This window comes from Triticum aestivum, chromosome 3D (genome assembly GCF_018294505.1).
Source record: "Triticum aestivum cultivar Chinese Spring chromosome 3D, IWGSC CS RefSeq v2.1, whole genome shotgun sequence".
In the NCBI taxonomy this organism is placed as follows: Eukaryota; Viridiplantae; Streptophyta; class Magnoliopsida; order Poales; family Poaceae; genus Triticum; species Triticum aestivum.
In genome coordinates this window covers 123,140,341-123,167,853 of record NC_057802.1, presented here as the reverse complement: position 1 = coordinate 123,167,853, position 27,513 = coordinate 123,140,341, and the positions used below count along the sequence as shown (strand labels likewise).

General features: G+C 45.5%; 2 protein-coding genes and 1 long non-coding RNA gene across 3 annotated transcripts; 1 reads left to right on the top strand and 2 right to left on the bottom strand.

Annotated features, from left to right (window-relative positions):
* Positions 1–1,494: 1,494 nt before the first annotated feature.
* Positions 1,495–5,840, bottom strand: LOC123077807 (uncharacterized). Its single transcript, XM_044500135.1, has 3 exons — positions 3,756–5,840; positions 3,434–3,625; positions 1,495–2,287 (listed from the first exon to the last, which is right to left on the bottom strand). Exons 1-3 carry the CDS (start codon positions 5,792–5,794, stop codon positions 1,732–1,734), a joined length of 2,787 nt encoding a protein of 928 aa, XP_044356070.1. The 5' UTR covers positions 5,795–5,840; the 3' UTR covers positions 1,495–1,731.
* A 2,591-nt stretch (positions 5,841–8,431) lies between these two features.
* LOC123077809 (uncharacterized) lies at positions 8,432–9,516 on the top strand. Its single transcript, XR_006436836.1, has 3 exons — positions 8,432–8,668; positions 8,788–8,856; positions 9,092–9,516. It is a non-coding gene; the product is annotated as an uncharacterized lncRNA (long non-coding RNA).
* Positions 9,517–23,325: 13,809 nt separating this feature from the next.
* Positions 23,326–26,553, bottom strand: LOC123077808 (V-type proton ATPase subunit E). The gene is made up of 6 exons (XM_044500136.1): positions 26,285–26,553; positions 25,556–25,656; positions 25,205–25,361; positions 24,342–24,538; positions 24,133–24,232; positions 23,326–23,654 (listed from the first exon to the last, which is right to left on the bottom strand). The coding sequence occupies exons 1-6, from the start codon at positions 26,384–26,386 to the stop codon at positions 23,619–23,621; spliced, it is 693 nt and encodes a 230-aa protein (XP_044356071.1). The 5' UTR covers positions 26,387–26,553; the 3' UTR covers positions 23,326–23,618.
* Positions 26,554–27,513: the final 960 nt, after the last annotated feature.

The window sequence follows — 27,513 nt, the reverse complement described above, 5'->3', positions numbered from 1 at the left end:
GTGAAAAAAATGTACGGATATGCCAGGGGTCGCTACATATAGTCATGCCCTTAGAGCATCTCCACTAGGGCCCCAGGACGCCCTCAAGCCCCTTTTTTCAGCACCGGCAGTTAAAAAACGTCCCAGCCAGGCCCCCAACCCCTTGATTTGCGCCAGTTTTGGCGATATTTCTCGCCGGCACGCCCACCCCACACCCAGCCCCCTGGGGGGCAGCTGGGGACGCCGGCAATTGCTTTTTGCATGCGTAGCCCCACTTGGCAGCCCCTCTCTCTCCTCTCTCCTCTCTCCTCTCCTTTCTCTCTTTTCTCCACCCCACACCTACCGCACACAGCCCGCGCGGCCGCAGCGGAGAGCTCGCATGGCCGGATGCAGCCCCGACGCCTCCCTCGCCTGGCGTCGCCGGCCCCGCCCTGCATCTCCCCGCCACGCCTCCTTCCCCGCTTGCCGCCCCGCGCCTGCCTCCCTCCCCGCTCGCCGGCCTCCACGACCGGGCCGGGCGATATGGCGGACCCCGTCTCAGGCAGGAGCTTCAGCTCCTCGGGCTGGAGGAGCAGCGGCGGCCTCCAGCAGCGTCGCACCCTGCTCCTGGATCTTGATGGACGCCACGTCGTCCTGCGCGTGCGGCTGCTCCGGCTCCGGCGCGCCGTCCAGCTGCTGAGCACGTCGGCCCGCAGCTGCAGCAGGGCCTCGACGGCGTCGTCGAGCTCCTTGACGCACTTGCCGAAGAAGAGCACGACGAGCGCACCGCCGAGGGCGAGCGTGGCGAGCACGGCTGCGAGCTGCATCTCCATCTCCGGCACGTGGCGAGGCGGCGAGCAGCGCGTCTCCAGCCCGTGCATCTCGACGGACCCGGCATGGTGGAGGCGCGTCTCCTTCCCCGTCGACGCTCGCGCTCCTCCGCTGGCTGGAGGTCGTCGACGCCGCCGCGGTCAAGGTGCTCGACGAAATGCCGCTCCGTTTGTGGGAGTCCAACACTGCTCGTGGGAAGGCAGCGAGTGGAAAATTTTGGCCCCCGGGCCAAAGTTCTCGCCAGCAGCCCCTAGGAGGCGAAAAAAATGCCTCATGAAAGGGCAAACGGCTGGAGATGCTCTTAGAGCTTCTGCAATAAGGATGGCCGGCATAACCAATCCAGCATGCTTTGAGGCTCTTGCCTGTCGGGAGGCTCTAGCCCTATCTACGGACCTGGCATTATCGCATGAATTGATTGCTTTGGATTACCAAAGGGTAGTCAATGACATTCACGGGGACGCATAAGGCACTCATGCGAGCACAGTGAAGGAGATCATGACACGGCGGAACAATTCGACAAGCGTTCCTTCATCTAGGCACATAGTCTCGCTAGACTGGATTTTGGTCGCCATATTGGGCTGCTCACCAAGACGTTCATTGTATCCCTATGTTTACTGATTAATAAAAGTGTGTTTAGACTAAAAAAACATATAGTCGCGCCCACTATGTAACGCTAGCATAAGGTAGTCAGCCGAAAAGAAGTGACATTACCGTAGAAGAAGACAATACATTTTTGGAGGGGTGACAGGACATACAGCTGAAACAGATGCCGAAGTTCAACAACGGAATGAATGAGTGATCAGCCCGGCCCACCACCACAATCAGGACACTTCCATACTGATGAGAAATGCCTTCCCTGGAGCTCAGAAACCTCCAAGCTTCTGAAGAAAATCGTAACTGTGCAACCGCGCGGCCAATATGCTCGTTAGAGTACACTTTCGTTCACACGCTGCTTGAGCTGCTCACCTCCGTGTCGTCGTCGAACAAGGTCTTTGACACGGACCCGATCGACATCATCTCGTCAGACCCCGACCCGGCCTGCTCCGGCTGCTGCTTCTTCGCGGCCGTCATGGGCGTCTCGCAGACCATGTCAGTGCACGCAGCGCGCCGCTTCCTCCGCTTCGAGTGCTGCCTGGACCGAGGCACCGCCACCGCCAGGGGAGGCTCCTTCCCGGGGTGCTTGAGCGCCCACACGCGGCGCAGGTCCGGCACCCAGCTGGTGAAGGAGGAGAGCCTGCGCTCCCTGTTCCGCCGCTCACTCGCTCGCGCCAGCTGCTCCTCGTGCCTGTCCTGGTGTCTGCTCCTCGTGTGAAGCGTGGGAGCGCTTGAGCTGCCGGCACAGTTCCTCTGGCTGCTCCGGCTCTTGTTGCCCTTGCCGTCGTCCTGGTTGCTGCTGCTGGGTAGAGAGTCTGAACATGGCAAGTCATCTTCGTCGAACAGATCAAACTCCATCTCCGTGTATATCTTCTTGATCACATCCTCCATAGAGTCCATGTACCTACAAAATTTTCAGCAGTCTGATTATAAATTTGAACTCCCTGTAAGTTATTGAGCAGTCAAATTATATATTTAAACCTTTGTGTCACCGTAGATGTAAGTTATTGAGCAGTCAAATTATAAATTTGAACTCCCTGTAAGTTATTGAGCAGCCAAAAATTGGACAGGAATCCAGAGTTCACTTTTGTTACAAAATGGCTCCAAGAGATCTAGTATGTACTGCTGTTCGGCAGGATAGTATTCTAAATTCAGCATATAAAATTACCATTATAACTTTCAGTTTCTTCTTAAGGAATAAGCAACACAGATACATGACTCAACAATGAGAACAAATAAAGGCTAAAACAACGCATGTGTCATATACTCGTATTTATGACCATTCAACACAAAATATCATCTCATTTCAATTGTCATTAGAAGTTACAACAACATGCGCTACAATGTCAGCAATGCTTTCATGCTCCTCAAAGGATCAAGGAAAATGAGCACCACTACTTTTTCTTTTCTTTTTTTGAGGGGAATGAGCATCTTTGTGATGCTCCTATCTCACAATTCATTTCACATGATTGGAACTGAAGCATGAGAGCAGTTATAGGTTATAATAGCACACAGCAAATCCCTAGCAGTAAAATGAGTTGTAGCCTGCAGTTTAGCAGTAGTAGAAGAGATAAGTATCTCAAGTTAAGATTTCCATCAATATGTAGCGATAAAAGTGATCAAACCAAAGATTGTATTGAAGCATAAGGTTTTCATCTGGCAACGGAAGCAGTACCGAGCATGCATATATTTTTTATCAAAAGGTATTATGTTTACTTACAATGATGCAATACTGGTTTTTCTAACCAAATGCATGATCAATTTGTGGGCATGTTCCTTGTACAATTTTCTTGAAGTAACCTAGCATGGTTCTGTTGGCTCAGGTAGCAAGAAATGCATTCGTCACTGTACCTTACAAAACTACTTATGCTTCAACGCTAAACATTCGCAAGCATCAACAGAGCTAATAGTTCAACAAATAAAGCCCTGTAATGGTTACAATGCATTCAAAACACAGACCAATGCTAAACAATCACAAGCATCAACAGAGCCAATAGCTCAACAAATAAAGCCCTATAATGGTTACAATGCATTCAAAACACAGACATACCTGGACTTGATGGTCTTTTCAGCAAACTTAACAATACTGTCAGACTGAAACGAATCCCCTTGGAGGTTTATATCAATAAACTGCAAAAGAGAGCAGATCTCTTTTATCATCTTCTGTTTTGAACCTCCCTCAAAGTCTGGGCCAAGTTTGGACCGGATTATTTCCAACCTAAGCAATATCTGCAGTTCATGCCTGATACATGCTTGTTAAGGCATACAAGACAAAAAAAATAGTATTGCTTACATGTTACTATCGTAGTGGATATTATCATAGGAAATAATTGCAGGGCTGGAAGAAAAAAACTGAGGACTAAAAAGGATACTCTCGGATTTTGTAATTTGCGCTGTATTTTGAGGTTTGTTCTGATCCAACAGATGCTGAATTGTTGTCTTTGTACTTCAACAGAAGCTCTTTGGGTTTTCTCAACAGAATAATGGAAGCTTCGGAGATAATTTTTGCATCAGAAGCATCATCTAATTCCCTGTGTTCAAAATATCTCACTGTAATCTTTCCATTCTTAATCATCAGCGCATCGACAGACAAGCCAACCAAACGTTCAGCTAGATTTCCCAAATCAGCATCTTCAGAACAAAGACCTTGCTCAATCTTCTGAGGGATGCTCCCAAGAAATGCTTCTAAATCTTCCATTGAAGAGAATGCTGAAGTCTCCTCGTCCACTTGTTGCTCCACTTTGTTGCAATCTGCTTCATCCACTGGTTTGTCAATTTTGTTACAATCTGCTTCATCCACCGAACAGTTGACATGAGCAGCCCCATCCTCCTCTGAGACTTGAAGTTTTGCTTCTCCTTCATCCTTTGAGGAAGGACGTGTCTCGCCTTTATGAAGGCTCGTTGAGGTACCAAGAGATGACAATTTCACTTGCTTCAGCCAACATTTCAGAAACCGCAACTTTTTGGATGCAGTGCCATACCTGCTGAAATACAGGTCTTCCAACTCCACCACTGGCATGCTGCCATCAGCATGTTTGAGGAGCACATCACAGAAGGTGCTCCAACTGGCTGCCTCAAGTAGCTTACTGACCAGCCTGATTCTCTTCTTCCTCACACTCAGCTCCTTTGGTGGATCAGGCATGGAACTACCCAATGTTTCAGGACTCTTCGCAACCACCTGTTCTAAACCAGTGCCATTCTTCTCGACACGCAGTAATGCATAGTTCATCAAGAAAGGTACGAGAAGGCCATCTACAGACTTCTCGTCTCCATCAGAAATCGAAACCATTGCACAATAGTTTTTCCTATGAAGGAAAACCAGAATGAGCTGCCAAATAGGCATTCCAGCCCGAAGGCAATTGCTCTCATCGGCAAGAACCAACTCCAGAAGCCGATGTGGGAAAAACTCCCTGTCCACAGCTCCTTCACTATCACCCTTGCTCCTATCCTGTGGCAACCCACGTACCAGAACAACCTCGCCATCTCTGCTCATCAACTGCTCGAAATTCCCCACCTCACACACCGCCTTCACATGTATCCTGGACACACCATGGCTACCCACCTGCGACGGCGTGGTGCTAACAATCTCAACCTCGCAGCCCTTGCAGACCAGTGGCTTCCCTTTCACATCGGCGATCTCCAACACTACCTCACCTCGCCGTCCACCTCCCCCACACCCAAATCCAATACCTCCCCAGACGAGCCCTGGCGGGGCAACCGCCGACCCCAACGTGACTGCATCTGCTGTCGTAAACCTCCACCCTAGCTCCGTCACCGCCCTCCGGATCCCCTCGCTGGTGGAACCAACGGCAACCCAACACACCTGTATGCCCCTGGATTGAAGTCGGTCCCTCACTGGCTCGAAAACCCCACGAAACCTCTTTTCAGAGCTCGTGGCCTCCCCGAATTCCTCGAAATCAGAGACGGACGTGAAGAGAACCGCCAAATTGGGCGGCCGATCGAAGACGCGGCGGCGGCGGCCGTGTTGGGACTCGGCGTCCCAGGAGTAGTCGTGCTCGAGCTGGAGGAGCGACTTGGCGATGGAGGAGGAGGCAGTGACGCGGGGGTGCGGCGAGGCTGGGAGGGCGAGGCGGCGGAGCGGGGCGAGGGAGGCGAGGGTGACCGGGGGGAGGTGGAAGGAAAGCGGGGTCGGGGCGGAGGGAAGGTGCTTGGGGAGGAGGGAGGAGGAGAGGATCGGGGAGAGGGAGGAGAAGAAGAGGCGCGCGGCGGAGAGCGAGGCGGGCGAGGGGGAGGCGGCGAGGAGGGAGGCCGCGGTTGGGAGGACGGCGGCGAGGTAGGAGGAGGAGGCGGCGGACTGGGCAGTGGGAGCGCTAGGGTTTGGAGAGGGGAGGAGGGGGTTAAGGTCGACGAGGAGGACTACGCGGTGGGGCTCGCCGGCGATGGCCGTCATGGGTGGGGGGCGGCGGCGGAGGAGGAGGGGTGGGGAATTTGGTTGGAGCAGTAGATCTGTGTGAGGGCTTCAGATTTTCTTTCTTTTTCTAGTGTGGGCCTGTGGAGAGGGATTCTAAAATTTTGGCGGGAAAGTTGAGCGAGCCGGCGAAGAAGGTAGGGAAATTCCTATTTGACGCATTCAGTGTCGGCGCGCCGCACCCCCTTCACCTGATTTGGACCGGCCTTTTTACTACCTGTTCGCTGTCTCGTTTCCTTCCTCCGTGCGGCTCACTGTTTTTTTCTTTCGTCGCTCCAGAGACGCCTCCCCCTTCCTCTTCCTCGTGCCGCATCCCCCTTCCTCTTCCTCCCTCATGGCGCACCCCCCTTCCTCCCTCTTCATCTGCTTTTTCCTCCGGGGATCCCACTCCGACAAGAGACCGCTGCCCTGGTAAGCAGCCGACGGGCCTCTCTCCCCTCGATTCGTCAGAGGCATCGCCGATCATATCTGGCTGACGTCGTCGCGATGGATTTTTTTTGCAGGTGGTCAGTGTCTCCTCGTTGGCGTCGGTGTCGGCGTCATCTAGGGTTCCTTCAAGGTTGGGGTCGTCTAGGGTTCCGTCAAGGCCCACGCGTCTAGGGTTCCGTCAAGCTCCATCAAGTTCGTCATCTTCAAGGTAATGCCCCCAATTCGCCCCGCTGTGTTCTTGTCACGCTGTTCGTGTTCTTTGTGTGTTGTATCACCAGATCAAGGCGATTTTTGTCCCGTTTGTGTCGGTCCAGCGTTTCTAGGGTTTGTAGGAGGTTTCGGTGGCAGCAGTGGAGCGATTTTTTCGTTCTAGTTTGGGTGAATCTGAGGCTAGAAAAGAGGGTTGCCTTCAGAATTTGGATTCAGGGTATGAATGGAGCATAATGATGGTAGGAGGGTGTCTGTTCATGTGCTTCCCCAGAGTTTGTGTGTGTGTGTGTGTTGATGTTGATGATGATAGGTGTGTTTTTGTAGGATGATGCAGAAGTCCTCATCTCTTGATTATATGTTTTGTTAGTTTCTGTAATGTGTAGTAGCATGATGGACACTTGTTAGGATGTATTTTGTCGAGAAGCAAGCACCTATCAATATTTTAGGCTCCGCGAAATAACATTTTCATGGAGCCATTCAGACTGTTTGTTGTATGGTTCTGCGTGCGTGCGTCCTGCACAAAATGTTAATATATAATGGAGCCCATACCAACGTAATAATGGTCCAGATACTCAGCTTTTCCTCTTTTGTGTTGTTCATGAATAATAATGTTTAGAATTCACATTTGTTCTGCGTGCGTGCCCATACCAACGTAACCAAAAAAACAGTCTGAAGTTTATGTAATGTGTTATTTGTATTCATAATGTGAATTGTTTGAGCTCAACATTGAACTAGTCTGGCTCACACCACGACATTTCTTTTTTTCTTTTTCAGTTCAAGCTCAACATTTGCTATGTCTCTTGTCCTTCTTCTGCAGAAGTATTCCATCGGTACAGCAGAGAGAGGACAAGGGGCTCATCGAGGCACGTGGTGCTAGGCACTTCCGGCCACACTGCTTGTTCGGCATCCTATTTCAAAACAGCCGCTGTGAGCTCTTGGTCTGAGCTCATGGTCCATCGAATTTTTTTCCATGTATATATCTGTGCACTGTAGGCCAATGTTCGTTTTTTGAAGTGATAGTAGGTGATGTGACTATAGTTTTTGATATAGGACGTTAACCTAGTAATACAAGATGAAACTTGCAAGATGTACACATATTAGGTTGATACTTTTTGTTGATGCCGAGGAAAAATTATTTGACTTGAAGAACATTTTTAAACTTCAGAGAACATTATTTATTAGGGAACAATTTAGTGTTTTTTAGAACATTATTGAGGGAACATTATTCAAGGAACATTATTATATTCAGAATGTAGTACAAAAAATGTCTCCAAGGAAATTTTGTTGACCCAAAGGAACATTATTCAATTATCATTCTTTTAATGTTCATTCAAGAATGTCCCTTTAATAATGTTCCCCAAATAAATGTTCAATTTCTTTTGTTCCCCTATAATGTTTCTTTTGTTTAACTTGAAGAACATTTTTTAGGGAACAATTTTTATGAGGAAACATTACTTGTTCATGCTGAGGAACATTATTTAACTTGAAGAACATATTTACAGTTAAAGGAACATTATTTATTTTGAAGAACATTTTAAAAAAAATTGAGAACATTATTGAAACATATTCAAATAACATTTATTTTTTTAGACTTTAGGGAACATTTTCCAAGAGAAATTTCTTGGCACCCGCAAACATTTTTCGACAAACATTATTTAGGGAACATTTTTTAGTTTATCATTATTTTAGAGAACATTATTTAGGGAACATTTTTTCCAAGTCCGATTTAATTGTTGATACTGAGGAAACATTATTTGTCTTGAAAAACATTTTTTACTTCAGAGAACATTATTTAATTTTGAAAAACAATTTTTTTTATTTTTACTAAGAACATTACTGAGGGAACAATATTCAATGACCATTTTTTATTCAAAATGTAGTGAACATTCTTTCAAAAAAAATTGTTCACCCCAAGGAACATTATTCAATTATCATCAGAGCAATACTTGTCCCCCCCCCAAATAATGTTCCCCAGTTAAATGTTCATTTTTTAGCAAGTACAAAGGTCTCGGATTGGAGGGGTTCTCTAATGTAAGCGATAGACATAATTCTCCTTTTTTGTCATTAATTGGAACATATCAGGAATTAAACTGCACTTTTTCTAAAATATTGTAGGATGATTTACAAGCTCTACGCCAAAAATTCCTTTTTGAGATTGTAACTTGCAAGGACAATGAAATTCAGCTGCCGTTAGTAACTTCTTTCCTGCAGAGACATGTAAGTTCTCTATTTATTTGTCTCCCAAGGACAGAAACGAGATGTTATTTTCTTAGAGCCTGTTCTTTCATACGGAACAGTGAAATTAATTTCTTCTAATCCTGTATATGTTTCAACAGGGTTTCCGCATATTCAAGTGAAGCTTTGAGTGCCAATCTTTACTCATTCTGCATATGTAGTCACCTTAGGTAACTTCTGAAATCAGCAGTTCCTGTTAGTTAGTGTAACAAGGTTCACCCTAAGAAACCCATTGATCAAATGTTTTGCACCTGTATTCCCAATTAACATGTTTCTTCTTTCTATTCTCAAGGGTATCATTATTCCTATTAGTTAGTGTAACAGGGTTCACCCAAAAGAATCTGAATGATGAAATGTTCTGCACCTGTATTTCCAATTAACATATTTCTTCTTTCTATTCTCAAGGGTCTCATTAATACTGTCACCTTCAAGGGAAGTTGCACTGCAAGATTCAACTCAAAGGAATACTTCCATGGGAAAAATGTTTCCTTACCGATAGAGTTATCTTTTTTTTCTCTTCTGGTCTAGTGATAGTTTCTTCCAAGACCTTCAGCTGTAAACAATGTCCGGAAACAGCTGAAACAGTTTTGTAAACGAGCAGTAAGACATGTACATTTTTTTTGTCTTTCATGACGCCTTGGTGATACTATCATCACTCAATTCATCAAGCTGTAAGCTTACCACTTTTATGACAGTTTTAGAAGTACCACTTTGTAACAAATGTAAAATGAAATTTCATGTTTTTTATAATTAAAAACTAGTTGAATCAATAGGAACAGCACCTAGGTTCAGAAATAGGAACCGATTTCTTTGGGAAACAGTAGAAACAGCACCTGGGTTCAGAAATAGGAACCGATTTCTTTGGGAAACAGTAGAAACAGTTGTTTACTTTATACAAGGAAAACAGCAGGTACAACGAAACAGTGGAACCGCTTTTTAAAACAGCAAAACAGCAGGTACAGCGAAACAGTGGAACAGCTTCGCGAAGCAGGAACAGCGAAATGGTAGAAACAGTTCAAACTCAGGGAAACGCGCGCCTCGCGGCCCACAAAGCCCGCCAATCAGCTGCTCCTGTGCGAAGCCGCACCTAGTTGACGCAGAATGCGTCACGTAGGAGCTCTCAGGTTCCCCGCGAACGTAGGCGGTGCACCCGTAGTTATGGTGCAACCCTTTCACCGATGACCAGCGAACGTTTGCCCGGGAAGGAATGGTATTTGCGAACATAGCTGGCCAAATGGGCTGGCCTGGCACGACATGGCCCATCCTAATCATGTCTGGCACGGCCCGGCCCGCCGAGGCAAGGGTCGTGCCGTGCCGGCCCGCGTGCTGCAGCCTGCAGCCCGAGCATGGCCCAGCTGCTAATCGGGCCGGCCCATTGGCATGCTAGGCCCACTAGTTTGCCTGCTATTTGGTGCATTGGGCGTTTTTAGCCTATTTTTATCTGTTGGGCCATATAGAGATATATAAAAATAAAAAAAGGTCGTGCATTGCCGGCCCGCGTGCTCAGCCTAGCAGCCCAAGCACAGCCCAGGGCGTGCCGGGCCCGGCCCGTTTAGCCCATGTCGTGCCTCGCCCATGGCGGGCCGTGTCGGGCGTGCTCGCGGGCCGGCCTGGTAGGCACGACCCATTTGGCCAGCTATATTTGTGAATGATGTTTTTTTTGCGAAATCATATGGGAGTTTTATTCCAAACTTACAGGGTTACAATCGAGAGGCAGTAAGTCCTCACAACATGGAGGATGAAAGAACATGTGGTACCCCCATGTATGGTTTTAGTAATTGATGGCATTCTCTATGTACTAATGGTTGCCTTGAGTTATATTTGAAGGATTTGTCCATAGGCATTTCTTGAAGTCCATGTGTTGGTTTCAAGGAGTTTATGAGTTGACCATGTGCTATTCAAGGAATTATCCAAAGTTTGGTCAGTGAGAAGACATGATACAAGGTTGATCAAGACTAAGTCAAGGAGTGAATCAAGTTGATCAACACACAAAGCGTACAAGATGTACCGAGGGGGATCAAGTGGTCCCATGGTATGGTAAGCATTGTCCATTACGTTTTGTGTACTAACCCATGGTCTATGTGAGAGTTGTTTGTGGGGTTAGGTATGTTTCCATGGTCGTGCGTCAAAAGGAAGATACCATATAACCCACGGAGGATGACATCAAGTGGTGATCGTCATCAAGGTTGCGGTGTGCAAGTTCAAGTGGAGCATCAGGAAGAGATCGTCCTTGAAGCTTGCCGTCCATTATGGTCACAATGGACTTGCAAAGATATGCCAAAGAGTAGCTCAGCCATAGTGGAGTATGGGGGAGCAGTCAACTAGTCTTCATCGAGCCAACTCAGTCAAGAAAGGTGGTCCAACTTGAGGAAGTCAAATATCGTCATCATCAAGCTCAAGTGGACTATGTGCAAGGCAAAGGTTTGTCGTTGATAGGTTTTCTATTTTACCGGTCTCAAGGTGGTAGTTGGGAGACCGGATTATAGGATCGATTGCCGTACTATCAAGGGGGGCTCTCAAGTAAGTAGCTTGGTCGTATCGTTCGTAGAGGGCTCAAACCATTGCTTCCTTGGTTCTTGTTTGGTGTTTCTCTGTGTGAGTTTTAGAGCTTTTGGTCATCTTCATGACAAGCTCGAGTTCATCGAAAACGGAGTTCACATATGCATCCTCTATGATGTTTTTGATGTTGGAGTTTTTGCCGGTTCTTCATCAATAGAGATTTCACTCGCTGTTGGATAGTATTTGTCGTCATCTATCCAACAAGCTTGAGTTTGCTCATTTCGGAGCTCATATGCAGAAATTATGACAGTTTTGGTTTTCTTGATGCATCTGTTTTTCTCAAGGGCTTGCTTGTTACACCCATGCGGTAGTACCGCTCTGGATAGTGGTAGTACCGCTTGTAAGCGGTAGTACCGTTCCTTGTTGGGCGGTAGTACCGCTTGTAAGCGGTACTTCTGATGTTCCAGTACCGCGTGCACTTCCGCTTGTTCTGGGGGTTCTGTTTCTCGTGTCGGGTTCAACGGTAGTTGGGCGGCAGTAAGGTGCGGTAGTACCGCCTGTAAGCGGTAGTACCGTCCCGGTCAGGTGGTAGTACCGCCGCTAGGGCACTGCCGTCGTGCTCTACCTTGCCTCCTCTGCTCCTATGATCTGCTTCTCCCGCGATAGTACCGCTAGGATGAGCGGTAGTACCGCTTCGGCGGCACTACCACCCCAAGGTTCCTAGTCGTTGCTCTATTTTCCTATTACTACTACCCGAGCGGTAGTACCGCTCCATGGAGCGGTAGTGCCGCTCGTGTGCGGGCTGAGCACATAACGGTTGGATTTTTTCCCACCTATAAAAGGGGGTCTTCTTCCCCATTGAACCTTATCCTTTTAGCTCGCGTTCTTCCCCCGTTTTTGACCTTCTTCGAGCTTGCTATCTCTCAATCCCTCCATGGATTCTTGCTAGTTTTGGGGGGGGGGGGAGATAGAAGAGATCTAGATCTACGTTTCCACCAATCACTTTCTCCTCTATGTGAGGGGAACCCCTTGGATCTAGATCTTGGAGTTCTTTGTGTTCTCTTCTTCGTTCTTCCTCTCATTTTCTTCCATGGCATTAGTTGCTTTGGTGGAATTTGGGAGAAAAGGACTTGGGCACTCTGTGTGCCCTTGCCATTGCATTTGATGCATCGGTTTGAGTTCTTCACGGTGATACGTGGAAGTGAAGTTGAGAAGTTTGTTACTCTTGGGTGTTTGGGCACCCTAGAGCTTGTTCCTCTTGGGTGCCTTAGATGGTTGGTGTTGTCGGAGCTCAATCATTGTGGTGTAAAGCTCTGGGAAAGCATACCGGGGACCGCCCCCAAGGGTTGCCATTTGTACGGGTTCGGTGATCCGCCCCCAAGGGTTGCCAAAGTGTACGGGTTCGGTAACCGCCCCCAAGGGTTGCCATTTGTACGGGTTTGGTGACCGCCCTCAAGGGTCCCTTAGTGGAATCACGACATCTTGCATTGTGCGAGGGCGTGAGGAGATTACGGTGGCCCTAGTGGCTTCTTGGGGAGCATTGTGCCTCCACATCGCTCCAAACGGAGATTAGCATCCGCAAGGGTGTGAACTTCAGGATACATCGTCGTCTCCGCGTGCCTCGGTTATCTCTTACCCGAGCCCTTTACTTATGCACTTTACTTTGTGGTAACCTTATTGTTCCATGTCTTAGTTGTTTATCTTGCTTAGCATAAGTTGTTGGTGCACATAGGTGAGCCTAGTCGTTTTAGGTTTTGTGCTTGACAAATTAAATGCTAGTTTTATTCCGCATTTGTTCAAGCCTAAACCGTAATTATTTTAAAGTGCCTATTCACCCCCCTCTAGGTGATATCCATGATCTTTCAGAGGACATCTGCACATCCACACCGTAGTACATGACTCGGTACGACTATAGTTTGCCATACAATCTGCTACACTGTTTTGAGCTCTACAAATTTTCTGTGGAACAAACTCCCTTTCATTCACCATTGACTTGATTTCTGCTACTAGGTGTCCATAAGCCGAACGAGACAATTTTGGTTAGCGAGCATGGCAACTCCAGTGCAGTTCTATTTTTCATTAGAAAATTGTCATGCTTGCGAGCTATAATTGCCATCTTTGCCATCCTTGCGACAACTGAATTTTTCATGAAAACATTCGCAACTGTCATCCCTCCCAATGAACGCTCGCTGATTATGATTACCAAAAAATTACTTTACATGTTATCAAAATATTTGAAAATAATACATAATATACATCTAGGAGGCCATGAAATTTGAATCTAGATATGAAACAATTGCCTGGGAAATAAAAACAACAAATCCAACATTGACTATGTTCCTCGCAAAAAGAAACATTGACTATGTTTATGGGACAGATTCGTGGTCTAACATTGGATAACTACTATTCAAAATATGAGTTGACCATTTTGTTTCTATAGATGTAGGTTGAATTTTAATCTAAGATTTTGCAACATGGCGAACATATATTGTATTAGAATTGTGTTCCAAAATATGATTTGAGTATTTATAATCTCGGGTTGCATGGAATATGTTTTCAGGAGGATTTTCAAAAAATTGTGTTGGCTAGGTAATCTGATAGTGGCAAACACCCCTGGACTTAGTGGGATACCTAATGGGGGTGTTGGCGATAGCGACGAGACATATCTAGCGACGTGGTGGCAGGAAAAATAGAAGAAACAAAGCGGCACAACTTGGTAGGAGCAACAAAGGGGGAGGAAGGGTGAGGGAAGGAAGGTGGCAATTGAGAGGAGCGAACGAGGGCATGGATGGTCATGTGGACATGGTGGCATTATTGATCGGACTTCTGTTGTACCTTTTCTCCTTTGATGGATTCAGTATGTAGCATTGAGTGTTTTTTTATTGTTAGAATTGAATTCGTACATAACAATTTTATGTTCCATGTTCCTTATGTGTCTCACTTTTTCCCATCCTTGTCGCCCTCCCTCTTCTCTCCCCTCAACGAGTTCGTAGTCTTTCTCTTCGTTGCCATTCACACTAGGATCAACCGCTACTATTAACAAGGTTGGCATGATGGTAGTGCACGGGGAAGGGAGTTGCAGCGAGGGACCACTGTTGGGAAGAGAAGGTGATCGATGTGTGTGTTGTCCGATGTTCCTCAAATGGTGGGGAAATATTTTGACAATGAAGGAAACAAACATTAGATCTGTTTGATTCATTGGATTCTAAAATACACGGGATTAGAATGCCATGCCCATTCAATTACTTTAGGATTTTGGTATGTTTGTTTACAACACAAAAGAAATAAAGGACATTTTTCAAGAGGTGTGAACTGTTGTTAAATTTCTTATGAAATATAGTGCAAATGTTCTTTAGGGAAACAAATCCTTAGGGTCTTTTTGATTATCAGGATTGTAAAAGTGTGGGAATAGGAATATCATGCCCATTCAAATCCTACATGATTTTAGTTTATTTAACTATATCACAAAAAATAAAGAATTTTTTTCAAAAGGTTTGAGTAGATACTGGATTTCCTATGAAATGTCGTACAAATGATTCCTTAGGAAAATTTGAAGGAAATATGCCCTAGAGGCAATAATAAAGTTGTTATTTATATTTCCTTATATCATGATAAATGTTTATTATTCATGCTAGAATTGTATTAACCGGAAACTTAGTAGATGTGTGAATACATAGACAAACAGAGCGTCCCTAGTATGCCTCTACTTGACTAGCTCGTTAATCAAAGATGGTTAAGTTTCCTAGCCATAGACATGTGTTGTCATTTGATGAACGGGATCACATCATTAGAGAATGATGTGATGGACAAGACCCATCCGTTAGCTTAGCACTATGATCGTTTAGTTTATTGCTACTGCTTTCATCATGACTTATACATGTTCCTATGACTATGAGATTATGCAACTCCCGAATACCGGAGAAACACTTAGTGTGCTATCAAACGTCACAACGTAATTGGGTGATTATAAAGATGCTCTACATGTGTCTCCGATGGTGTTTGTTGAGTTGGCATAGATCAAGATTAGGATTTGTCACTCCGTGTACCGGAGAGGTATCTCTGGGCCCTCTCGGTAATGCTCATCACTATAATCCTTGCAAGCAATGTGATTAATGAGTTAGTTGCAGGATGATACATTACGGAACGAGTAAAGAGACTTGCCGGTAACGAGATTGAACTAGGTATGAGGATACCGACGATCGAATCTCGGGCAAGTAACATACCGATGACAAAGGGAACAACGTATGTTGTTATGCGGTTTGACCGATAAAGATCTTCATAGAATATGTAGGAGCTAATATGAGCATCCAGGTTCCGCTATTGGTTATTGACCGGAGAGGTGTCTCGGTCATGTCTACATAGTTCTCGAACCCGTAGGGTCCGCACGCTTAACGTTCGATGACGATTTGTATTATGAGTTTATGTGATTTGATGACCGAAGGTTGTTCGGAGTCCCAAATGAGATCACGGACATGACGAGGAGTCTCGAAATGGTCGAGACATGAAGATTGATATATTGGACCATGATATTCGGACACCGGAAGTGTTCCGGATAGTTTCGGGTAAAAACGGAGTGCCGAAGGGGTTACCGGAACTCCCCGGGGAAGCAATGGGCCATCATGGGCCATAGGGGAGAGAGAGGACATCCCACATAGGGGAGGCTCCCCCCCATGGGGAGTCCGAATAGGACTAGGGGAGGGGGCGCGGCCCCCCTTTCCCTCTCCCTCTCCCTTCCTTCCCCCTTCCACCAAGTGGAATCCTACTAGGACTTGGAGTCCTAGTAGGACTCCCTCTCCTTGGGCGTGCCCCTAGGGCCGGCCGGCCTCCCCCTCTCTCCTTTATATACGGGGGCAGGGGGGCACCCTAGAACACACAAGTTGATCTTTTAGCCGTGTGCGGTGCCCCCCTCCACAGTTACACACCTCGGTCATATCGTCGTAGTGCTTAGGCGAAGCCCTGCGCCGGTAACTTCATCATCACCGTCACCACGCCGTCATGCTGACGGAACTCTCCCTCGGCCTCAACTGGATCAAGAGTTCAAGGGACGTCACCGAGCTGAACGTGTGCTGATCGCGGAGGTGCCGTGCGTTCGGTACTTGGATCGGTTGGATCGCGAAGACGTTCGACTACATCAACCGCGTTACTAAACGCTTCCGCTTTCGGTCTACGAGGGTACGTGGACACACTCTCCCCGCTCGTTGCTATACTTCTCCTCGATAGATCTTGCGTGATCGTACATAAATTTTTTGAAATACTACATTCCCCTACAAAATTCTTATAGATTCAATCCTACGCAACCAAAGGATCAACATACCAAAAATTTCTAAGGATTCTAATACTTCAAAATTCTTATAAAATTTCTTTGATTCAAAGAGTCCCTAAAGGATTCAATCCTATGAATCAAAATATATAGGGAAAAAATTCTAAGGTTTTCAATTATCCAAAAGAGAACATTCGAATCAAATTGTTAAAACTAATTAACCCCAGCGGTTAGTTAAGAGAATCCCCGCATTCCCGCACCATGCATGCGGTTGCCACTTTGGCAACTGCCCAACGGTTGCTCCTCTCCTCCCGATCGACGCCTTTTGCAACGGATGCTTCTTGGATGCATCCTATGGGATTGTATATATACGTGAACATGATCAATAAAGATGACACTTGAATCATTTTGCCTTGTCTCTCCTTCTACTCGAAACACGTTATCAGCACGCTCGTAACCGAGAGCACCAGGCCTCAAAACTTGCCGCACGGCCCGCGCCTCGCGCCCTCGTCGCCGGCCGTGGCCACGCTCGCCCGCGCCGTGGCCGTTCCTGGCCGCGTCAGCGCCGCTCCCCGGCCTCCGCGTGCCGCCCGCGCCAGGCCGTGGCCGGCTCCGCCCGGCCACGCCGCGCCTTGCGCCATCGCCATCTGACCGCATCGGCCGCCTCGCGCCTCGGCCGCGCTCACGCGCTCGTCCGCACCGCCAGACTTGCGCCCTCCGCGCCGCGCCCCAGACCACGGCCTCCGCGCTGCGACGCGCCCCCGCGCCCGGCCGCCCGGCTGCGCGCCCTCCTGCCCAAGGCCGCTGCCCGGCCGCGCCGCGCTCCCGCGCTCAGCCGCGGCCTCCTGGCTTCGTGCCCGTGGCGTTCGCAGAACACGCCGACGCCAACGCGGGCTGGAGCAAGCTCGCGGAGAGGCTTTACGGCCGCACCATGGCCGCCATCGACCGCCGCGTCGGGACTTGAGCACCGGCCGGCCGGACGACGTCGTCATAATGGCGACAACGACGACGAAACCGCGACGCTGCCGTCTCCAACCCCTGCGGTTGTTGAAGCTGAAGCCAGCGATGTGGTTGTCGACGCGGACCCTGCCGGCCGTCGCGCCTGCCGTCCCCGACGCCCGCCACTCCTCCGCCTGCGCCACGCTCCGGCGCCCGCCGCCGTCTTATCGGCCTTCTCCTAACGACCTCGCCGTCGAGCAGCCGCTCCGGCACACTGGTACATGGAGCCCCTAGAGCGAGAGGATTTCTATGGTAGTCTCCGTGAGTGAGGGATCCAGCGCTGGAGATTTCATCTCTAGTGAGGACTTGTTTCCTTATCTCTTCGGTTGACCAGACCGTGGGCTGCCACACATGCCTTCACGTGGCATACGCGCATGTGGTTGGTAATTAAGCCATGGCCCACAAGCGGCTAAAACATGCCGTCTAGCACATTTCAACTTTTAGTTCATTTGTGCTTTAACAGTATTTTAAGCGATGGTTAGTTCCCGCTTTAAACTGTTAAAATCAGTACATCTAGTACTGTCTTTTGTTGAATATCAATGTATTCCAGATCCTAAATTGATGTTATATATCTTCACGTTTAATACGTGTCGAGATTAATTACATATATTTGCAATTGAGATTTCCGATCTCTTGCAAAGATAAATTAAGTACTTCTATAGTACTGTTTCTCCGTTGAGTACCATGTATTCCGGAATATTTCTATGATGTATATATTTCCATGTTCACCACATGTCGAGATTAATACGTCTATTTGCAATTGAGTTTTTCAATTTTTGCAAATAAAGATGCAACATTCTAAGTGTTGTTTTTCAAATCGATGTGTTGGGATCACAAGGTAGTACTGCTTTGCAGATTATCACCACTACTGTTAAAGCCTATATTTTGTCATTTTGACATTATAATTGCTTTACAAAGTGTTCTCCCTCACATTTTTCTAAGTAATGACATAAGGCATTACGAGTGAATATCTACTGATTTCATTAGATTATACTCCCTAGTGCTACGAGATCTACTCCATTTTGGATATTATCTTCAAGGTGTCATACTTAGCAATTTGAGATTCACATTAATGGTTTCAAGATAACTTCTTGAAATACCCATTAATTTTGCTAAGGTCAATACAACATCAACCATGATGGTCTTTAATTTACTGATCATAAATTAATTATCTTTGGTTTACCCATAGAGGGAAGATATGGCTATAGAATTTGAGGCATTCGCCCTCAATGGCCACCACTGCCCTATCTGGGCCATGGACATCATGATCGCTCTTGTGTCTCGTGGGATAATATGTGCAATCCTGGATTCACCTCTTGTCAGGATCACACCGCTAACAGAAAAATGATGTCTTATATATCATAAGGCATTAGATTCAGATCTCAGCATCTGGTTATTCTGTGTCAGCAATTCCTGGGATACAATGAACCTCAAGGGCAAAGGTTTGAATCTTACATCAACCTTCCATCCGACATCACCAGCTGTGACGGGACCCTATGGGCACAGAGAATGTGATGGTTGAATATGCCTCAACCAACATGTTTGGAGGCTATGAATAGTCTTTCAATCTCCTGAGTGGTCAATATAATTAATGTCCATTTACGATGTTGTAACAACATAAGTATTGTTGTCATCATATATTGTATATCACAATATATTGTATCAGCACTTTGGTACAAATACATTTGTATGTATTCTATATATCTGACAGTGATTTTCATATTGAGAGTCTTCATGTCTATATATAGATTTCTATGGGAATCAATCCGATGAAAAATGATATGTGCCTTGTGGACATATGCACCACAAACTCTATACTCAGGGAAGTCCAATGTTTCCACTCTCATTGAGAGAAAGGAGATATTTTAAAATCGCTAGATGCGATGAGGTATTTGTTGGCTCAACTCGAGTCATATTTACTATCCCTGTGGGTACTCGAGTAACGTCGGGATGCTTTATTGCTTCCCAGGTTTAACTCGTACCCTAGTAAGCTATGGAGGTATCCGTCAAAATAGTTTCCATAGCGAAACTTATGATGACAACAAAGAAAAATAACTTCTCTTAACCACATGCAACAGATATGGCAAGCACATTCTCTGTGTATCATCTGGATTGTACTACACATACGACACAACCCGTAGCACATGTTGCATACGAGGTAGTTTTCAAGAGTGTCTTGTACATGAAAAACTTGGCATACTCGCCTTGGTCATCGAGACATTGGGTTGAAAATGAAACTATCAGCAATTCCAATAGTTTATGATTATTATGATGCTAAATTCTAACAACATATGGATGTTATGTGCACTACAAGTGACACAGGAAAGCTAATTTTAAGGCTCGCACACCTTAAAGTCTACGTTGAACCACTCAGACTCCTTGAATGCATCAAGTTGAGGTAAGTGGCTCTTCCCATCCATTGACTAGACTATTCAGGTATTTCATGGTTCTAAAAGACATATCTACATGATGGTCTTAAGTGTGTGCTTTATTCACACGAAACCATTGTCTCATTATCCTGACATCGATTTCAAGCAAATCGAATGGATAACATTGCAGAATTCTCATTGAGTGCCTTCTCTATGGCCCTTGGATTGAAGTTTAGCAATTTGTCCTAATGTCTAGACTCAAAATGGTTTGGTAGAATCCTATCCAAAGAGTTAAGCTCATTGCATTATCTTTACTTTGGAATTGCAACTTACCAACTTTACGTTGGAGTCATGCAGTTTTACACGCTCATGACAGAACTGCATAATATTATTCCCCTCTATCTTTGATATGTGGATATCTACCAAGTATTTCCTATCTGCGGTAATTCGGTTGCATACCGATATCACCACCCGGCATACATCATTGGCCCCTCAACATATAGTTGGGATCTATGTGAGGAATAACTGTATTTCCGTCAATACCTCAAGCCCCTCGCATGGGGAGTTATTCAAGGCCAGTATGCTGATTCAATGAGGAACATTTCCAGGCATTAGGGGGAGATTTCAAGTACCATAAAGAATGCCAGGAAATTAGTGGAATGTTCAACACATTTCTGCCTCAAATCCACGTACTCAAAGATCTGAACCATGCGTTCAGAAGATTTGCAACACATTGCAAATAACTGCCAGATTCATTTACTGACTATAAAGGTGTCACACAATCCTACAATCCTGCAAAAAGTATGCCTGAAAGAGTGGAGGTACCAACTAAAATCCACTCCACTCCCCGTTCAAAGCAACAGGGGGAGATGTATGGCAAAAGTACATCAGGATTTAGCTTCTCGCAAGCAAGGATATCAAGGCCTGTGAATCAGTAAATGCAAGTCAACTTCACGTTGACAGACACCTAATGGGTAGTATACACCCAGTGGACGGGAAACCTCCACCAACCCAGGTCATAGTGCACACAATGACCGGGACATCGGAATACCCGACTCAATCGCATTGGGAAATCGCGAGCAGTCACCATGGGTAACGATATTTCCATCAACTATATATTGATATATAGATTCTGGAGAATCATATAACCGGAAGTCTACAAATTGTCGACATACATTTCTCAACTAGATTGCAAAAACCTTTCAAATGATTCAGATCCAAAGACCATGGCCATGGCAAAGTGTAAACAATACTCGGACTGAACTCAAGGAAAGGGTATAATCTAGGTAGAAATGATCTTGCTCAATAATGGGAAGGTATTCATAAGCAATACCTACACCAGTTTTCTTCTGGAAACAGAATTGAGAACAACGAGGTGGTGAAACAAAGAGCAAGTATTGTAGCACAAGGGTTCACGCAGATACCCAACTATTCTCCAGAGGTGGAATCTCTTTCCGATAACTTATATCATTGGCAGTACAAAATCATCTATCTCTGCAGTTGATAGATGTAGTGATCGCATATCCATGTGGCTCACTAGATTCAGACATATATGATTGATTTCCAATGGAATCTCAATTCTGAATCGAAATACAAAATGCAACATACATTGTGTAAAAATCAGTAAGTCACCATATGACTTATTGTTGTCGGTACATTTGGTACAACCGACTTAGTGAGTTCCTTTACACAAGGATTACTCCTACAATGATGGTTATCCATGTTAGTCTGTCATACACAGTGATTACTCCTGCAATGACAATATATGTAATCATCTAAATGACGGAGTTTAAATGAAGGATTTGGGTAAAACCAAGATACCGCTCGTTACTACAACTTGAGCACCTTCATTCATACATTATGGTACACTATGTTGTCTATATCCAAAATATATTGGAGAAATTCATTGTGGACAAATCTTATCCATCCATAACTCTCATGGTAGTTCATTCTCTAGAGATAGAGAAAGGCCTATTTAGACAAAGCGATGATGGAAATAAGATATTGGGACTCAACGTTCCATAATGCCATTGGATTCACCAAACACAATTGGTTGGTACTTAAGAATATCTTTTGATATCTCCAAGGCATCAAACATCTTGTCCTGGTTTTTCAGTTTCACATAAATGTGAACACCGATATCATTGGATACATCGATCAGATCCCCACTATGTCAGATCGTAGACAAGCTTAGTGTTCCTACTAGGTGTAGTAGCCCTCTCATGAAGAGTCTTCGAAACAGACCTCATGGCTACATCCACCAACCATTATCTCAACGATAATGTTTCTTGTGTTGCCCAGATGCAAACAGATTACATATAAGCAATATCACTATATTGCATATCTTGCACGTCAAATCATGCGACTGATTTGTTCACCAGGTCTCTACCAACTTCTATGTTCCAGAAATGTGTTCATGGAATTGGTATATGACAACTTCGGAATATGCAAGAATCGGGGGGGGGGGGGGGTATCTTCCTGAATTGTTCCTGTTCAAAGCATCATATTATACTCTTTTTTCCTTCATGAGTTTATTTTATAGGTTCTCATAAAGGTTTTTATGAGGTAATATCAACATGAGATCATATGTCATACTCTCTGTTTTCCCCACCGGGGTTTTTGGGAAAGTATATACGACATATTTATTGTCCTCTGAACTCTATGGGTCATCTCGTATTGAGTTAAAAGAGACAATAACCATTATATGTTGCATCATTTTCTCCTTATTTTTCCCACTGGGTTTGCAGGAGTTTGGCAACATATCAAATACTATACTCCTCACATTTTTTCCCGCAGGGTTTTTGAGGAGACTTAATCAAGATGATGATCAAACACACGGTTAAGCGGTGATTAGGGGGAGTGTTAAAACTAATTAACCCCAGCGGTTAGTTAAGGGAATCCCCGCATTCCCGCACCATGCATGCGGTTGCCACTTTGGCAACTGCCCAACGGTTGCTCCTCTCCTCCCGATCGACGCCTTTTGCAACGGACGCTTCTCTTGGATGCATCCTATGGGATTGTATATATACGTGAACATGATCAATAAAGATGACACTTGAATCATTTTGCCTTGTCTCTCGTTCTACTCGAAACACAAATAACCTATAATGGGGAAACAGAGGTTCCATATTTTAGGTGTTCTGTCTACTGTTCCCCTGATTATTGAACCCAAAAGGCTTTATCCTATTCATAATTTCAAATGGTTGCTACATCTTAGCCATGATTAGGGATACAAAGTGGTGATCCTTAGGATACCTCCGAACTCTCTCTAGTTCAATGAAATAAACTAAGTTTTTTTTAAAGAAATTTTAAAAATTATATCACTTTTAGAAATGTACTACTCCCTCCGTCCCAAAATAAGTGACTCAACTTTGTACTAGCGTTAGACGGAGGGAGTACTTCGTTTGACTGAATGAAAGAGGGCACGCAAGGGTACACCCCTGGCAACCATGACATCCCCTACTGGTGCTATCTGTGCGATGTGTTAGTCAACACTTCTTCTAGATCAGATATATGAAAATCGAAGAGACCAATTTCATCAAGGTAACAAATTACGTGTACACATAAATGGCTTCACTACACAAATCGACGCCTTATTAAGAGAAATCGCCCAATGCTGTAGTTCATCTTATTATGCTTGCGTGGCATAATTAAGTCTCGAGTTATCAGTGACAAAGGGTTCTTCCCCCTGACCAAAAGAGTGAGCCTGTGTAAATTACTGGTGAACCACAAAAATGATTTCTCGAAGATCATCATCAAGAGGTGCCGAGCAGCAACTGTGCAGCATTCTGTTTACAAGAATTGTTCATGCAGCTACCTGCCCAATAAGGCTTTGACGGATCTGAAAAATGTACATGTGCCACACAAACGTTAACAGATCGTTGATAGCAAGGAGAGAAGACATATCGCTAATTACGCAGTCATATAATATGCTCAACATAATTTAAAGGCAGACGACCATGATCAAGTGAGGAACATGACAATGGACCCAACAAGAGGCTTCCTTTCTTTCTGTCTTTCTTTCTTTCAGAAAACAGCATATAGTAAAGGATCAAAGGTGTACTTGTGTTGGATAACTGCAGGGCTGGAACATGGAAACTGCAAGTTGCATATGTACACCAACAAGATGGCTTTACTATCCCCGAAAAAAAAAAGGCTTTATGACCAACCACAGGCACACTAAATACACTAAAATGCTAAACTTATCTGCATTATTTCCCATTGTGTACATTAGAGTGTAAATGTCAACCATGCAGGGGACATTCAACAGGATCACTTAAGAAATGACAAGGCCAAACAAAAAGGAACACAGTACATACCTCTGGCAGCTTCTTTCTGAAAACCACTTCTAGTCTAGCATCCAACGTGTTCTCAAAGACGATTTTTCCGTCTTGAGAAGCCATTACAACTCCACCAGAGCTAAAATAAAAGGTACAAGAGTAAGCTTTAGATATTCAGATCTACACTTTATTATTCAATGAGCATGAGGACTTGTGGCTTATTACCCACAGAAGATTGCAAGTATTACCAGGACAGGTCATGTTCCTTGTAATGACTGGGAGCAGGCGGCAGATAGACATGGCGGTCTACCATGATTTCAGGCGGATATACATTTTCCTTTTCTGCATACTCATTCCTCGCAGATTCCAAGACCGATTCAACAAGCTCAAGATCCTCCTTCCTGCAGCGGAGAATGACCGCCGACTCTTTCAGACGCAGCAAGCTCTGGTCAGGTGACTTTATGCGTTAGATAATACTCAGGCACCAATAACATTCAATTTTCAAATTATGAAAGAATCATGGAAATAGAGGCTATTAAAAAAAAGGCAGGTCTAAGTCACTCTACTTAGGGATAGATAAGTCTAATGATTCAATTTCAACAGCAACTACTTTGCATGCAACTATTGCCTACTTATGTTCTAAAGTTCGTAAAATCAAAGAACATATATAAATTTTGAAAACTAGCACATACAAAAAGTTGAAAACACAGTAGAGTATTACGATTAGAAATCCATTCTAACAAGTAGAAATGTTACTCTTCAGGGAGACGGAGAACACTTTTTTTTTTTTGAAAAAAAAAGTTTCACATCAAGTGCTGCGATTTTGGCTGACTAAATTCGAGAACAATCGACTCAAATTCACTACCACCCCAGGGTGACCAGGGAATGGCTTTGAAAATGGTAGATGCGGCACTAAGGGAACCGGTTAGTTACTGAAATTCCGTGTGTCTCATCTTGAGGGCAGCCATTTGTACATGCCTAGCAAGGGATGCATTCACAACCCATATGGAGATGTGTGTTGGTTCATATGAGCTATTACTTGCAATAGCTGCAACAAATTCATGCTTCATATTCAGGTTACAGAAAAGGATGCAAATTCCACTCTGCTGACCTGAACAATAAGTATCCTGAGAAGTTTCTTGTAAGATTGATGGTCTCGGCTTTGGTACAGTAGCTCTTTCCGTGCTGAATCCATCATGGACTTTACTAAATCATCTTGAGCTTGAAGAACTTCAATTCGGGAAGCATTGAGCTGCATTGAGTATTCGCTGCATAAGGTAACACACAATAAACTTCAGAGAGTATTCTTCTGTTCTGTTTTCTTTATACCCACATGAGCAGGCCATGTGCCAAAAAGGTGAAAATTTATATAATGTCAATGACTTATGAGGAGCAAGTATTTGCCAGTGTGCAATTTGTAAAATAAACAGCAGAGTCACCAGTCGGGAATGAGAACTTTTACATTTTCTTCTTGATATCAACTTGTTTCTCTTTCTTTTCATAGTCCTGCCTGATCTTCTTCTTTTCAGCTTCCACCAGTTGTAGTTTCTCGATTTGGAATTCCTGAGAAATTATCATTCGTCAGTTCAAAGTTTCAAAAAGGCACCACACAAATCATGACAACATTAATATATGCTAATTATCCAAAAGAACGGATAACTCAATGAAGGAAACAGAGTAATTCACGGGAACATGTATCCGAAGTTCTAGCTTTTCACTCTTCTGAATTTGCATTGTATCTTAGCACACCCTTTTGTAATAGAGCTTGCTATCAAACGCAAGACAAACGGATCTCTAAATTAGCAGTAGCACTCCAACATAAGTAGACTATAATTTAGCTAATTTGGGCGCGAGAGAATCAGCAGAAAACGCAATGCCCAAGATTACGATTACAAACATTACTAGTAGCATAAATGTCCAACGGTCCAGCAGTACGCGATGGAGAATCCATAGAGAACACGATCGAAACGGCAACTCCAGCAAGCACTCCGGTAAGCCATGGACCACCAATACAGACTCCTACGATGACGCCACTGCCCGATCCACGCCCCACTCCACTCCAGTGCGCGACCCCAGCAGCAATGCAACAGATCCAACCCTCCGCGACGCGGATCTCGCCGATCGCAGCCGAGATCCGAAACTATCCAGTCATCTAGAAAAGATGCGCAATATAAGGGGAAACCAGCGTTACCTCGGCGGCGGCGGCCTCGATCTCGAATGCCTTCTCGACGGCTTCCAAGCGGATGAAGTCCGTCATCTGCTTGAGCTGCTGCGCCACATTCCCTTCGTCCATCTTCGCGTTTGGAGAGAGAAGTATAGTGGTCCCTTGTTCGCCGGTGATCGCCGGGGTCGGTGACAGTGAGGCGACGGGTTTTGAGTTGTCGATGCGGGTGGCGTCGTGGAGAGGTGATTCGTTTTCCTTTGACGTGGAGGTGATTCGTTTTCAGTTGGGCCGCTACTCTGCGCCGGTCGACCGGCTGAGTCGGTCCGCCGTCCACTTGCATCCATTGGATTCGTCCATCCTGAAACGTTGGATCTATGTCCTTTCAGACGTTGGGTCACGCAAAACAGAAACCGTTGAATCCCATGCAAAACGAGTCCGCTTTGCCCGGCCGGTAATGCTAGACGCACGGACGGGTCGATTACAGGTTTTACGGGATAGCTGACGTGGGCGATAGGGATTGGAGAAGAGGGAGCATGGGCCCCACCCCCACTGAAAATAGGGGGGAGGGGAGATTCGTTTAGAAGAAAATCACGTAAAAGCCCATAATAGGCCCGTGAGTCTAGGATTATTGTTGCCCGCCCGCATGGAACGGGCAGTGGTTGGCATGCGCCGTAGCTTTTCTCGTGACGCCCAGCTTCCGCGAATGCCCCGTCCACCGTCATAGCTCACCATGGCTGTCCTGCATCGCGGTTGCAACTCGCTGTTGTCGCCTCACAAGCACTCCCCGCGCGTGCACGAAACGAGTTGCCAGCGCCATGCGCCGATGGTTTGCTCGTCGACTCGTGTTACCCCAGCTCCCATGAATATCCCGTCCACTGTTGCAGCTCGGTGCCGCCACCATGCATCACCGTCGGAACTCGACGTCGTTGCCTCACGCAACAAAAATTCTGGCTGGTCCTAGCAAAAATAAACGCCGGTTGCAGTAAAAAAATGGCTTGCCATTACCGGGTCGTAGCAAAAATTCTCGCCGGTCGTTGGCCGTAAGAAAAATTCATGCTGGTCCCAGTGAAAATGAACACCGGTTGCAGCAAAAAAATGACTTGCCATCACCGGGTTGTAGCAAAAATTCTCACCGGTCACTAGTCGTAACAAAAAATCTTGCTGGTCCCAGCAAAAATGAATGCCAGTTGCAGCAAAAAAATGGCTTGCCATCACCGGGTCGTAGAAAAAATTCTCACCAGTCGCCGATCGTAACA

Coding starts and splice junctions, on each gene's coding strand:
- LOC123077807 (XM_044500135.1), bottom strand. CDS start 5,794: ATGACGGCCATCGCCGGCGAGCCCCACCGCGTAGTCCTCCTCGTCGAC. Junction 3,626..3,755: donor GCAAATTACAAAATCCGAGA/GTATCCTTTTTA, acceptor AGCATGTATCAG/GCATGAACTGCAGATATTGC. Junction 2,288..3,433: donor GAAAAGACCATCAAGTCCAG/GTATGTCTGTGT, acceptor AAAATTTTGTAG/GTACATGGACTCTATGGAGG.
- LOC123077808 (XM_044500136.1), bottom strand. CDS start 26,386: ATGGACGAAGGGAATGTGGCGCAGCAGCTCAAGCAGATGACGGACTTC. Junction 25,657..26,284: donor TCGAGGCCGCCGCCGCCGAG/GTAACGCTGGTT, acceptor ATAATTTCTCAG/GAATTCCAAATCGAGAAACT. Junction 23,655..24,132: donor TCAGAAAGAAGCTGCCAGAG/GTATGTACTGTG, acceptor TACATTTTTCAG/ATCCGTCAAAGCCTTATTGG.